Source organism: Scylla paramamosain, chromosome 36 (genome assembly GCF_035594125.1).
Source record: "Scylla paramamosain isolate STU-SP2022 chromosome 36, ASM3559412v1, whole genome shotgun sequence".
Classification (NCBI taxonomy): Eukaryota; Metazoa; Arthropoda; class Malacostraca; order Decapoda; family Portunidae; genus Scylla; species Scylla paramamosain.
The window spans coordinates 9,251,908-9,266,907 of NC_087186.1; the positions used below are offsets into that span (position 1 = coordinate 9,251,908).

Sequence of the window (15,000 nt, forward strand, 5' to 3'; positions counted from 1 at the left end):
AGTTTCCTGCACATCCATCCCTCTCTTAAGCCTCATCAACTTACATCGCTTTCGAAATCATAAACATATTTCCTACATAACTCTCAACCCTCAGATCACGTATAAACATCTCACGTTCTATATAAATCCCAAATGACTCTCGGGTTTTAGCATTAGATGGCAGAATTCCCTCGGTCTCTGCCTCTCCCTCTCTCTCCGTCGCCTCATCAGCCCAGATCGCCTCCGGAATCTTAATCTTCACTTTCCTTTCATCATTTCTTACGTCATTTTCCTATTTAGGGCATCAGGGGACTTATAAATACCCACTAATCAATTTTCTGTTTAATCTCCATGACTCTTGATCGTAAATAAGTAAAGGATAACACGTATTTGAGAACAAGAGAGCATAAGAAAATAAGGGAGGCTGCAAGAAACGATCACTGCTATTTACAGAAGCAGGGCACTTGCAAATACTCACTAATCCATTTTCTGTTCAATCTCCATGACTTTTGATCGTGAATTTGTAAAGGATAACACGTATTTGAGAACATGAGACCGTAAGGAAATAAGGGTTGGTGCAAGAAGCCATCAGGCCTACACGCGGCAGCCCCTGTATGAAATATGCCTACCTATTTCCATCTATCATCCTCTTTTATAAATCTGTTTAATCTTTTTAACGCTCCTTAATGACTCGGCACTAACAACCTGACTGCTGAGTCTATCTGAGTCTATTCCAGTCCTCTACCGCTTTATTTGAGAACCAATTCCTTCGTATCTCCATAAATTTAACTTCATGAAGCTTGAACCCTTTATTTCTTGTCTTCGTGATTTAGTGCAGTGTCACCATTCCGTCATTGTACATTCACTATACATCCACTCCTCACAATCTTTGAAATAATCCACTTTCTCTAATCTCTCTATCTTGTGAATCGCAAATCAACACACGGGAACTCATAGTTAGGCCATTCCCTCACCATCCCATCACCATCCCGTCACTTTACCGTCACTCCTCGCCGCCTTTGATGTGGGATAAGCCGTAACCACCCCAGGAGTCACCAATAGGAGGAGTGCTGGTGCCTCCCGCCTTTCATCCCCCCTCACCAAGCCACCAAAGACCCGGGTGAAAAATCAGTGTGGCGGGGAGGGAATGAGAAGGAAATATTGTAAGAAAAACGAGTCTTCTGCGTAATCAAAGCTCCGGAACGTCTGATTAGGTTAAAGAAAACGTAGGGTGTTGATTTACATTTCAGGGATAACTAATCTACTAGTGTTTTGTTGTTGTTTTTTTGGCTTTTGTTATGGAACTCCTATGAATTTGGCACTTTCTTGGCATTTTCTGCTTTTCCGTGGTACTTTCTTGAGCTTCTCTTGTACTCCATGCTATTTATATTTCTTTACTCTATTTTTTTTTCTATTTTGTCTCCCTGTTATTCTCTCAAACTCTTTAGCGCTTCCTGTTTCCTTGTGGCACTTTCTTCCAGCTCAGTGGCACTCTCTTATCTGGTTGCTTTTGTCACTTTCTCTTCCTCTGTGGCACTTTAAGATACTTTCTAAGGGTCTATTGCACCTTTTTGGCACTTATGATTCCCTGTGTTACTCTTTTTAAAACTCTAGTACTTTCTGGCACCCTCTCTTACTCTCTGCTACCATTTGGCACTGTCTGATACATCCCTGGCATCCTCTGTTACTGTGGCACTCCCTAGAACTCCATTACTCACTCTGGTATAGTTGGCACTCTAGTTATCTCTGGCATCCTTTTGCACTGATTGTATCTTATATTATACTCGTATCTATCTATCTATCTATCTATATATATATCTGTCGGTCTTTCTGTCTGTCTGTCTATGTATCTATCTACCTGTCTATCTCTTATGAATCTGTGAGCTTACCTGAGTCAAGGCCGCCACAGGTAAACAAAAGGTGAGCTAAGGTGACCAGGTGAAGAGCACGAGGGTTGAAGAAATAAGGGGAAGAGGTGGAAAAAAAGGAGGGATTAGGAAGATGAAGTTATCTTTACGAAAAAGTGAGAGAAGCAAAGGTAGAGTTGGGATTGTTAGGAGAAGTTGAGATTGAAATGTCAGTCACTCCCTCCCTTCCTTTCTCACACACACACACACACACACACACACACACACACACACACACACACACGAAATAGTTAGACACGGGAACGTTTTTGTTTTATAGGCTTTCAAAATAGGCCTAAATAGAGAGAGAGAGAGAGAGAGAGAGAGAGAGAGAGAGAGAGAGAGAGAGAGAGAGAGAGAGAGAGAGAGAGAGAGAGGAGTAAACGGAAATTATATAAATGGAGGGAAATTAGAGAGAGAGAGAGAGAGAGAGAGAGAGAGAGAGAGAGAGAGAGAGAGAGAGAGAGAGAGAGAGAGAGAGAGAGAGAGAGATTAAACTATTCAAGGAAGAATATCTCATCCCCCTAACTTCCTTACCCCCTTTCCTCCTCTCCCTCCCTGACCCCTCCTTCTCCCCTCTTCCTCTCCCCTCTTCTTCTCCCCTCTCCCCTCTTCCCCCTCCTAGGTGGACTTTATACACGTCACAAGCTGCTTCTGACGTCAGCGAGGGGAAACGAGGGAAGGAGGAGGAGGAGGAAGAGGAGGAGGAGGAGGAGGAGGAGGAGGAGGAGGAGGAGGAGGAGGAGAAGGAGGAGGAGGAGAAGAAGGAAGGTCAGAACATGTGTGCAAATTTTGATTCCATCTGTTTCTTTGTTTTGTTATATTTTTTTCTTTTTTTTTTTTTTTTTTTTTTTTTGTTTTTGTGTTTTATTTGAGTGTTTTTTTCTTTCTTTTCTTTCTTCTTTGGTTCTTTAAAGTGTGTATTTTTTTCTAATACATATGCGTGTTGGAATGATGTGTGTGTGTGTGTGTGTGTGTGTGTGTGTGTGTGTGTGTTCATATAGACACGCACGAAAGAAACACACACACACACACACACACACACACACACACATGGACAGACAGACAGATATATAGACAAGTAAACAAACAGACTGACGAACGCTCTAACACACACGCAGACAAATAAACACACCTAGATACACGGACAGACAGACAGATATATAGAAAAATAGACAGACAGACAGACAGACAGACAGACAGACAGACAGACAGACAGACAAGACCCCGAGTTATATCGAGCCAGAAACCAATACGGATATATAAGCTGGATGACTTAAAGGTTATATATCAGTGTTGCCAACCACGCACATACACACACACACACACACACACACACACACACACACAGAGAGAGAGAGAGAGAGAGGGAGAGAGAGAGAGAGAGAGAGAGAGAGAGAGAGAGAGAGAGAGAGAGAGAGAGAGATTAACAAGCAAATAGACATATAGACAGACAGATTGACAAGCAGGCAGGCAGACAGACAAACAGATAGATAAAATAAACAAACCCCAGATAGATAGATAAGATAGGTAATTACACACACACACACACACACACACACACACACACACACACACACACACACACACAAGAAACAAGCAAAACCACCTCATTTTCAAAGCCAACACAGTACTAAGCCAAAAATCCTCCACACTGAACGGTAATTCGTGAACCAATTAACAGGTGATGCTACACGCTACTACTGTCACATCACCTGCCTAACTAACTCCCTAACAAGCAAATATCCACGCTTAACTAATGAACACTTGCTCTTAAAGGGGATGAGAGGGAAGGAAAAAGCGATACCCCCTCTCTCTGTCCCTTTACCTCTCTCTCTCTCTCTCTCCCTCTCTCTGTTCACCTTTCAATCACTTGTTATTTTACCTTTTGTTATTTACTTTTTTTTTGTTCTTATTCTGTGTTCTCACCTGTAAACTGCACTGCTTGGAAAGGTGTAGGTGTTGTGTGTATGTGGTGTGTGTGTGTGTGTGTGTGTGTGTGTGTGTGTGTGTGTGTGTGTTGTGTTAGGTGAATTAAAGCATGTAAGAGTGTGTTGTGCAAATATCAGGGATTAAGACAAAGATTTGAGTGCTGGACTGGTTCAAGAGAGAGAGAGAGAGAGAGAGAGAGAGAGAGAGAGAGAGAGAGAGGGAGAGAGAAGGTTGCACAAGCGATAATTCTCTTCCTCCTCCTCTCTTCCACCTACCTCCACCCTCTCTCTCTCTCTCTCTCTCCTCTCTCTCTCATCTCTCTCTCTCTCTCTCTCTCTCTCTCCTCTCTCTCTCTCTCTCTCTTACATTCACCAAGCGTCATGATATTCCAGCCTCTTCTCCTCCTCTCATTATTCATCCTCTCTCTCTCTCTCTCTCTCTCTCTCCTCTCTCTCTCTCTCTCTCTCTCTCTCTCTCTCTCTCTCTCTCTCTCTCTCTCTCTCTCACTCATTCTCCTTCCTCGCTCACAATCTCTCACTAATGACCCTCCATTTTCTCTCTCTCTCTCTCTCTCTCTCTCTCTCTCTCTCTCTCTCTCTCTCTCTCTCTCTCTCTCTCTCTCTCTCTCTCTCTCTCTCTCTCTCTCTCTCTCCTCTTTTTATATTTCCTTTCTTTCTTTCTTCTGTAATATTCTCTTCCTTTTTTTTCCTTCCTCTCTGTCCCTTTCCTTCTCTCCCTCCTCTCCCTCTTGTTATCTCCCCTCTTTCTCTTTACCCTCTCATCATTCCATAATATTTTCTCCCCCTTTTCTTTTCCTTCCCTTCTTCAACTCCCTTCTTCCTTTTCCTTCTCTTTCCTCTTCCTTCCATCCCTTCCTTCGTCCCCTCCTACATCCTTTCCCTCTTCTTTTTTGTCTACCATCCTCTCCTTCTCTCATATTCCTCCCTATGCGTCCTTTCCTTCTCTCTCCTTCCTTCATTCCTTCCTTCCTTCCCTCCTTCGTCCACTTCTTCATGATTTTTCCCCTCACACCCTTAAGTTAAAGATGCTAATTTCGCTGTGGTGTCGCCTACGTGCTTAAGAGGCCCCGGACACACACACACACACACACACACACACACACACACACACACACACACACACGCTGACGAAGGCCCTACTGTAGAAGATGCATACTACAGCAGAAGGGACGTCCGCTTAACAATGTCCTAACTTACTAAGGTCGTAACTAACCTAACCTAACCTAGCATACTGTGATCTTAACTAACCTAACTTAACTTATTGTGGTAGTAACTAACTTTAACTAACCTAAACTCACTGTGTTCGTAACTGGTAACTGATGTCCTAACTTTGCTCGTGTTTTCCTCCTAACTTGGTCTCAGTCTGAGCCTAACTTGGTTGTAAACGGAGTCGTACATTCTGTCTTAACTTTCTGTAAATATACCCATGCCTAAACTAACCTAACCTAACGTAACTTGACTGGTCTGCATCTGGTCCTAACCTGGTCCAAACTCGGTGGTCATCTGTGGCATATATTCGGTATTAACTTGGACTAACTTGCTCTGTGCCTAACCTAACTTAACTTGCCTTAACGTAACTTATCTTACAGGGAAAGAAGTGACAGTGCAATTCTAAACATTTCAATGCCTTTAGCTTTATTTTCCCCAATAAAACCGTCTAGAATTACTCAAATATAAAAATCAAAAGTCACATTTTCATGAACTCAACTTTACCTAACCTAACTTGACTTAATATTCAATCTTTAACTGGTAGCGAAAGAGGTAATATTAGTTCAAATCTTTCAGTGTCTATCTCCAGTTTTGCTTCACTTTTCACCAATAAAATCATTTACATTTACTATAATACAAAACCAAAGGACGTAACCTCAATAACAACCAATTAACAACAGAGACAATGGGAGTAAGTTGAAATACACAAGCACATTTTATATAGGGAATGCCACGTGTAGACCTGATAGCTTCCTGCATCTTCCCTTATTGCCTTACGTAACTAGGAGAGGAAGACTTGGTAGCACTGATCCCCACTCTCCTGAGCCTTTAGAAGCCGTGACGGGGGTTCTGACTCTTGGTAATGCCACTCCATGCTAACCAGATTCAATCCCTTCCTTGAATACCCAAATTGAACTCAGAGAAACAGAAGAGTCTTTAGAATCCCGCTTGTAGAATCCTTAGGGAACGTAAACCCGGGTAAACTAAGGTAACAAGCGCCTTTATTACCAGGTGTGTGTGTGTGTGTGTGTGTGTGTGTGTGTGTGTGTGTGTGTGTGTGTGAGAGAGAACAGAGTTGGTTGCAAATTTCTGCCCTGCACAACGCCGCCATAATTTACCAAGAAGTCCATTACATGTTAGAACTGAGAGGCGTCCGCGGCCTTACATTACCTTAAGCCATTGCCCGCGTGGAGTTATGGCGTGGGGGAGGAGGAGGAGGAGGAGGAGGAGGAGGAGGAGGGACTGGGAAGAATAGCGTAAGGAGGAGAAGAAGGAAGAAGAGGATGACGACGAAGAGGTGAAGGATAAAGGATGATAATTTGGTTATTGTGAGAGAGAGAGAGAGAGAGAGAGAGAGAGAGAGAGAGAGAGAGAGAGAGAGAGAGAGAGAGAGAGAGAGAGAGAGAGAGAGAGAGAGAACCATTGTGTGTTACCAGTTCACTATAAACGCACACACTCTCACAGTCTCACTCTCTTTAAGTCTCTCCCATCCAATCCTTTCCCTCTCACCTCTCAATCAATGCACAGGACTCTCCCTCACCTGCCCCTCGCCTCTCATCACAACAAATGACTCAAGGTAAAGGAATATAAAGGAACAAACGTGAATATCCGCCAACTCAACGTTAAATGTCCGGTGATCAATTTCTCCCTATTGATCTCCCAGTTGTCTCCCAGGCCGCGGCAGGAGGAGGAGGTGGGAGGAGGAGGAGGAGGAGGAGGAGGGAGTTTGCAGTTCCTCGATCGATAATTCCTGAGTCATCTACTATTTCTACTACTACTACTACTACTACTACTACTATTATTACTACTACTACTACTACTACTACTACTACTACTACTACTACTACTACTACTTCTATTACTACTACTACTACTACTACTACTACTACTACTACTACTACTACTACTACTACTACTACTACTACTACACACACACACACACACACACACACACACACACACACACACACACACACACATGCATTTATTCCTTTCACTAACCGTTAACCTTTTCCCTCTAACGATAAAGAACAGAGATACTGTACCACAACCCCCTCTCCCTCTCTCCCCCCCTCTCTCTCTCTCGCTCTCTTCCTCTCTCTGGCAAAGCGTTATGTCCCTGTGTTTACCATTCGCACTGCTCACCCACAACTCACGAAAGTCACCAAACGTTCCATTGACGCACATCTGTTCAGTCGTCCGCGTGTCAGGCAAAAAAAAAAAAAAAAAAAAAAGAAAAAGAAAAAAGATCGATTGACTGAATTCATTGCCAAAAGATAACCTAACATACACACTATGAATTTGAGGCTTTAATCAGCTGAGTATTTAGATAAGAATTAGCAAGGGTGGCTGTATACTCGTATATATCTTTAATCATTCCCTAGTCCTTATCAGCGTATACATACACACACAGACTGGCCGCGCGTGTTGCTTAGATACAGTAAGGTTCGGTTCACTCTGGGAGGAAGGGCAGCTGTCTGAAACCTAATCTCACTGCTACATAGGACAGTGTTCTGAGACTTCTGCCTGCACCTCCACTACTTTCAAAAGGCTCTGGTTGATTAAGTGACACGTGTTTTTAAGAATGTTTTTACGGTTTTAGTGACAGATGAATAAGATTTCTACATTATTAACAGTAGAAACACTCTTGAGAACTCGGCTGATCATCTCTGTGGCCTTTGAAAATAGCCATGGTGAACCTACACGGCTTTTTAAGGGTGTAGTTTTAGTGACAGATTCTTAACAGGAAAATCAACCTTCATTTTACAACATAAACCCTTGTAATAGACAAAAAAAAAAAAAAAAAAAAAAAAATTACGTCTGTTCTCTCTTTACTTTGGCATGGTAAGCGAGTAATGACTGCATACATGTTGACTGGTGAAACGGATTGACGGGGCAGAATGAGTGACGGGGATGGTGAGGTTGAAAAATGCTGAGGACTGACAGGTGGGAAGGATTGTATATCAGAGGTGAGGCAATGGAGAGGTGGGGAGGAGATGGGGAGGAAGTGAGGGAGGTGTGGAGGAGATGAAGGAGGTGGGGGAGGGAGAGATCCGAGCATGTTTCTCTCCTTGTCTCCTTGTTGTGGGAAGGAAGGAAGAGAGGGGGGAAGGAATAGATAGGATAGGATAAGAGAAAGCAAGGAAGAGGGAGAGGAAGAACAAACAAGAAAGGGAAATGAAACAGAAAGGAAAAATGAAAATATGAGAAAAAGGAAAGGGAGGAGAGGAGGGGAAAAGGGGAACAGAGAGGAAAGAAGAGTAATTTAACAGAAAGAAGAGGGGAAGAGGAACAAATAAGGAAGAGGGGAATGGAATAGAAGAGAAAGAGAAACGGAAGGGAAAGATGAAAATACGTTGGGAAAGAAAGATAGGAAACAGGGAGGAAGAGAGGAAAAGAGGGAAAAGAAGAGTAATTTAACATAAGGGAGAGGACAAGAAGAGAAATAAAAGAAGAGAAAAGATAAGAGAAGAAAAAAAATGCAAAAAAAAAGGGGAAAGAGAGGGAAGGCGGAAGAGGAGATAGAGAAAGAAAAAAAGAAAGAAGAGAGGGAAGCAGGAAACACGAGAGGATGGATGAAGAGGAGAAATGGGAGAGATAAAGAGGAAAAGAGCGAAGGAGGAAAAGGAAGAGACTGAGGAAGAAGGAAAGGAGTGGGAAGAGTGAAAGAGAAGAGAAGAAGAGAGGGGAGAATGAGAAGGTGAGAAAAGGATAATGAATGAAAGGAGAGAGGAGAAGGAAGAAATTGGGGAAGAGATGGAGAAGAGGAGGGGTGAATAGGGGAAGAGAAAAAGAGAAGAGAAGGGGAGTGTATTTGTTTGTTTGTTGCTTGTAAGAGATTTATTTGCCTCGAATTACTAACTCAATCGATCACAAACAGCGGGTGGTAGTGGTGGTGGTGACGGCGGTGGTGGTGGTAGTGGTGTCAGCCCTTCGCCGCGCCCACCAGCACCCGCCCACACAAGACTTGGGTTCTCAGAGGGGAAGAAAACAGCTCTGTAATCCCCCTCCCCGTGTTTGCGGCGTCCTTACAGTACCCACGTGTTGTTATCGTTGTTTTGTTGTTTTTGCTGAGTGGGATGTGAAGGAGTAAGGGATGAGTGTAGTGAGTGTAATGAGTGCAGTGCCTTGGGAGTGTGAGGGTGTAGGGAGGTGTGTGGGAGGATGAGAGAGTGTGAGGAACCAGAGATGACAACACGTTTATTTAAATGTGTCATATTGGGTGGTGTGGCATCAGGCCTCAGTAATGGCAGGGCGGAGGGGTTCCGTGGCCAAGCACCCGCCTGACGGAGGCGTGGTGGTGGTGGATTGTGTGGCACCAGTGTGTAGCAGCAGTGTGGCGGCAGGAGCGGCGCGGCGCGGCGCGGCACTCACCTTGCATATCGTGTTGTTGATGTGGTCGGAGTGGAAAATGATGGAGGTGATGAGGCAGATGAACATGCCCACGACGGGGAGCGCCAGCAGGATCTGGCTCATGAGGCGCCACCGCATGGTGAACAGCACCCGCGACACCCGCTTCTCCACGTCGGGCGCCGCCGCGGCCATGCTGCTGCTGCTCATCGCGCCGCCGCCTCCTGCCGGAGCGGTGCCCTCGCTGCGTCACGTCCCCGTCACCGAGCCATGCCTGCCCTCCTGCCGGCGCCCCTCACGCCGACCTGCGGTGCCGGGTGCCACAGCCGGTTGCCAGGCCAGGGGGCGGGAGGTGGCGGGGGGGCGGCGGGGGGCGCGGCAACCACCACTCCTACACGCACGCACACACACACTCTCACACTGCCGCGGGGGGGAGGGGGCACCACGCAGGTCACGCTGCCGCTCCTCAATACTTCCTCACTGCACTGTTGCACACATCGGACGCGGAATTTGGCTTTTTTTTTGTTTCTCAGTTTTTACAAAGCGTCGCGAGTTTCCACAGGCGGGAGTCAAATGAGGGTCGCGGGTCGGCGGCTTGGCGCTGCAGGCTGCGGCACTGCCCGGATCAACATTGTCTCCGCCACACGCTGTCACACCTCACGCAGCTGACATTTGCGCGGCGCCAACACCTGGCGAGCGGCGAGTGGAGGGACAGACGCTGTGTGCGCCACGCCACGCCCGCGGCTCAGCCTTCCCTCACTCGCGGGGCCCTGCCGGAAGGCGCCCTCCTGGAAACATCACTTTGCTCCTTCTCACCTAGAATCCTGAAACACAAGGAACACTCATCAGTAACTCTCGGGAAAAAAAAATAAGAAAAACTGTAAACGAAAATAAACCTCGCACATTTTTTCTTTCCATGTTCGTGTCGCCAGTAACAACGCCGCGCTCCTCCCTCTCCTCCCACTCCTCCCGCCAGTCCCAGTCCCCGCCACTCCCACCCTCCGGCACTCCAGCACTTGGCGGCGGCGTATCCAATCCCCTCATTAAGATTCCGCCTCCTGTTGTGCGTTTTCTATGCTCCGCGAAGACAGCCGGGTACTTTTCCTCTCCTGCTCCAGACCCGTGACTCGCCTGCACTTGTCCGCTTCAAAATCCGGCAGTTTTCTGTACAAGGACGTGAGGGTTCGGTGAAGTCAGTCTTTCTACACCGCCCTGGCTGCCCCATCACCCCATCAATCCCATCACCCATCACCCCATTATCACGCACTCAAGCCCCGTCGTTCCCGCATCGCTTCTCCATTACGCCATTACCAGCTTCCGTTGTTATTGCAAACTTTTACCTTTATCTAAGTTGTGGAAAAGTTTCGCGCAGAAGGGGCAGCTTTCAGTGTCCCGAGAAGGGCGAGTTTGTCAGTTATGGAGTGTTTGTTTACATTGAGTTCTTCTGGTGCTTCTTTGGTCGCTGGCTGTGTTCTGAGACGCTTCTTCTGCTCTAATAAGGACCAATAGAAGACGCTGAGGTGATTACTGGGGTGTGTTTGTAAAGGTATCACTAGAATTATCGTGTGTTTGTTTACGGTCAGTTCTCCTTATGGTTCGTTACTCGCTGGCTGTGTTTTGAGACGCTTTCTGCTCTAATAAGGACCAATAGAAGCTACAATTAGTGTCTTCCTTAAGGATGTGTCTGTAAAGGTATCACTAGAATTATCGAGTGTTTGTTTACGGTCAGTTCTTCGCGGGGTGAGTTTTGAGGCGGTTTCTGCTCTAATATGGAGTGTTTTCAAGCCACAGCGGTGAAGTGTCTTTCGTAAGGATTCTTTTTTCTATTTACAACGTATGGTCTTTGTTAAACCTTCAACGGAATCACGAAAACACTTGGCAACCAAAATAACTTCCACTGCAATTTGTTATCAGTAATCAAGGTGAGGCGTTGACGGTTTTTCAGGGCACAGGAGTGAGGAGTGTCTTTCTTAAGGAAGTTTTCTCTATTTCTGGCGTATTGTCTTTGTTAATCCATCACTAGAATCACGGAAACACTTGAAAAACCACAACACCTTCCACTGCAGTCAGTCAAAAGTAATCGAGGTGGTACGCTGGATCATACAAGAGACAGAGATGTGATTACTGTTGCTCTTATGGCTTATTATTATTTTTTTCTTTATTGAACTACCATTAGAATCACTAAAACACTTGAATAACACAATAACTTCCACTGCAAACTGTTGAAACTAGACGTGGTGGGAGGCTGGATTGCACACACACGCTTCTAGTGTAGCCATTATCAAACTATCACTGGAATCACGAAAACTCTGGAAAAATCACAATAACTTTCTACTACAGCCTGTTGAAAGTAGTCGAGGTGGTAGGCTGACCATTTACAAGACACAGGGATGATTGGTGTGGCTTATATCAATATATTTTTCTGGTGATGTGTAGTCTTCGTAAAACTATCACTGGAACCACAAAAACACTTCAAAACCTCAGTAACTTTCACCACAACCTGTTGAAACTCGTGGAGGTGGAAGGTGGACCACACAGACCCTTGCTTCCATCACGGCAGAAGCGAGGCACCGCGGAATAAAAGCCTGGGATTCAAACCTCATTCGCCCCGAGAGAAATGCCGAGGGATCCCCAAGAGAGAGAGAGAGAGAGAGAGAGAGAGAGAGAGAGAGAGAGAGAGAGAGAGAGAGAGAGAGAGAGAGAGAGAGAGTCCGTCTGGCCCGCGTGAGGGATGCAACCTGGGGTGGTGTACGTAACTCTCAAAGGCTCCTTTTGTGTACGGAACTTGGACCTGGGAGCGAGTGGCCTGGGGAACCCTACACACACACACACACACGTGCACACACACGCACACGCTCAAGCATATTTACATACACACACACACACACACACACACACACACACACACACACACACACACACACACACACACACACACACACGGACACGGACACGCATATATACACACAGAGACAAGATTCAACAGGTAAACTGTCTCTGAATTCTCTCAGGTTTGTTTGCAGGGATCATCTGACCCACAAACACACACACACACACACAGACACACACACACAAACACACACACACACACACACACACACACACACACACACACACACACACACACACACACACACACACACACACACACACGTTTCAACAGGTAAATTCTATGAGTCCTGTTATTATCTATATGGCGGAGGGGTGGGGCAGGTAGCACGCGTGTGACGGAGGGCAGGGAGGTACAAGCATCCATCCAACGTACCTCCCTGCGCTCTCCCCTTTAAGCCTTGACGCTCTGCTCTCCTCCACCGCAGCCCTGCACTGATGCCAAGCTGCAGGCGGGGCTGGCAAGGCTGGCACGGCTGGGGAGGTTAGTTTGCAATCAGGAGAGGAAGAGGAGAGGGAGAAAGCACAAAGAAAGGAAAGGGTAAAGAAGAAAAGAGGGAGAGGATAGGTAAGTGAAAGGTGGTAAGGAAAAGCGGAAAAAGGAGAGAAAGACAAAGTAGAGAGAAATGAAATGATAAAGCAGGGAATAAAGAGAGAATAGGTAAATGAAAGGTAGTTTTGGAGTTAGTTAAAGGGAGAAGAGAGAGAGAGAGAGAGAGAGAGAGAGAGAGAGAGAGAGAGAGAGAGAGAGAGAGAGAGAGAGAGAGAGAGAGAGAGAGAGAGAGAGAGAGAGAGAAAATTTGGTTGGGAAAAGAGAGTATAGATTAAGGAAAGGTAGTTATGGAGTTTGTTAAAGAGAGGAACAGAGAAAATAGAGAGAAAATAGAGAGAAGTGGAGCTTTTGGAGTCATGCATGTAAAAGAGAGAGAAAAAGAAGAGAGAAAAAGAAGAGAGAAAAAGGAATCTTGGGTAAATGAGAAAAGAGAGAGAAAATGGATGGAGGAGAGGAAGACTTAAGGTTTGTTAAAGAGAAAATGAGAAGAATTAGATAAAATAGACTGAAAAACTGAATATGGAAAGGAGTTTTTTTTTTTGTAGATGTAAAGGAAAAAGAAGAAAATAAAAAAACAGACTAAAGAAAGGGAGTTTTTGATTAGTAAAAGAGAAAAAGAGAAAAACACAAAAATATCAAGAAAATGAGTTTTTTTTGGTTTGTAAAAGAGGCAAAAAAGAGAAAAGTAGAAGGGAAAGGTACATTTTGCTTAGAAACATAACGAAAAAGAGAAAGAAGAAAGAAAATATCTCTTGAGTATGGAAGCAAAGGAGAAAAGGAGAGAGAGGAAAGACTTAAGCATCAACGTTAAGGAGAGGAAAGAGAGAGGGAAAATCTGGTTCCGCAGCATACTGTAAATGTGAACAGGAAAAGTGAGAAATACCCCTTTTTATTTTAACGTAAAAAAAGAAAAAAAAAGATTTTACCTTCTTTTAGTGAAATATTGGAGGAGGAGAAAGAGAAGCACTGATGGAAAATAATGCACCAGCTTCTTCTTCCTCCTCCTCCTCCTCCTCCTCCTCCTCCTCCTCCTCCTCCTCTTTCATAAGGTGTTTATCTGTACTCTCCACCTCATTTTTTCTCCTTTTCTTCCTTTATATTTTCGTTTGTTATCCTTCTTTATCTTCTTTACCTCCTCCTCCTCCTCCTCCTCCTCCTCCTCCTCTCTCTGAGTAGAAGAAATGCATCGCACTGAATAACAGGATGAGGAGGAGGAGGAGGAGGAGGAGGAGGAGGAAAAGGAAGAGGAGGAGGAGGAGGAGAAAAAAGAGAAGGAGGAACAGTCTTCTTACTTGTCTGGTTCGAGTCAAATGATTATTAGAGAGAGAGAGAGAGAGAGAGAGAGAGAGAGAGAGAGAGAGAGAGAGAGAGAGAGAGAGAGAGAGAGAGAGAGAGAGAGAGAGAGAGAGAGAGAGAGAGAGAGAGAGAGAGAGAGAGACTAGTAATAGATATTAGTTCTTCCTCTTCCTTGATTCTTTCCTCTTCATCCAATCTTTCCTCAATTTTGGTGTCCTTCCCTCCTCCTCCTCCTCCTCCTCCTCCTCCTCTTCCCTTCCTTCCTTCCTTCCTTCACATCCCTCCTTCCTCACTTGGTACAACACACACACACACACACACACACACACATACATACTCTCTCTCTCTCTCTCTCTCTCTCTCTCTCTCTCTCTCTCTCTCTCTCTCTCTCTCTCTCTCTCTCTCTCTCTCTCTCTCTCTCTCTCTCTCAAGAATTCAATAATCAGCTAAATTGAGAGTTCTGATTTATGTTAACAGAACATTCTTCACTGTAAGGAAAATATGAGTGGTGTCTCTATCACTCTCTCTCACTCTCTCACTCCCTCTCACTCTCTCTCTCTCTCTCTCTCTCTCTCTCTCTCTCTCTCTCTCTCTCTCACTCCCTCTTAAATTCGTCTTTCTTTCACTAACATCTAATTTTTTTCTTTCATTCCTTCTCCCATTTCTGTCCCATACTTCTCTACCATTCCCCTCTCTCCCATACCTCTGCCATTCCTCTCTCCCATCCTTCTCTCCCATACCTCTCCCATCCCTCTTGGCCTCAAAGTTCTCCTTTTAAACGATGGTCGATGAAAAAATGATGGTAAAAGTCCAATTTGATGTCGCCTCCTTCCTCTCGGCTCCTTGCTCCCCAGAACGCCAATAA

General features: G+C 45.1%; 1 protein-coding gene across 4 annotated transcripts in view; it reads right to left on the reverse strand.

Moving 5' to 3' along the window:
* LOC135090946 (post-GPI attachment to proteins factor 2-like) overlaps positions 1 to 15,000 on the reverse strand; it is a 95,591-nt gene that overhangs the window by 67,180 nt on the left and 13,411 nt on the right. For 3 of the 4 annotated variants that reach the window (XM_063988179.1, XM_063988181.1, XM_063988180.1), the window contains exon 2: positions 9,422 to 10,221. In XM_063988179.1, the coding sequence (XP_063844249.1) occupies positions 9,422 to 9,607 (186 nt within the window). In that variant the 5' untranslated portion in view covers positions 9,608 to 10,221. Of the gene's footprint in view, positions 1 to 9,421; positions 10,222 to 15,000 lie in introns of those variants that run through there. The other variant, XM_063988182.1, reaches the window with a different exon arrangement.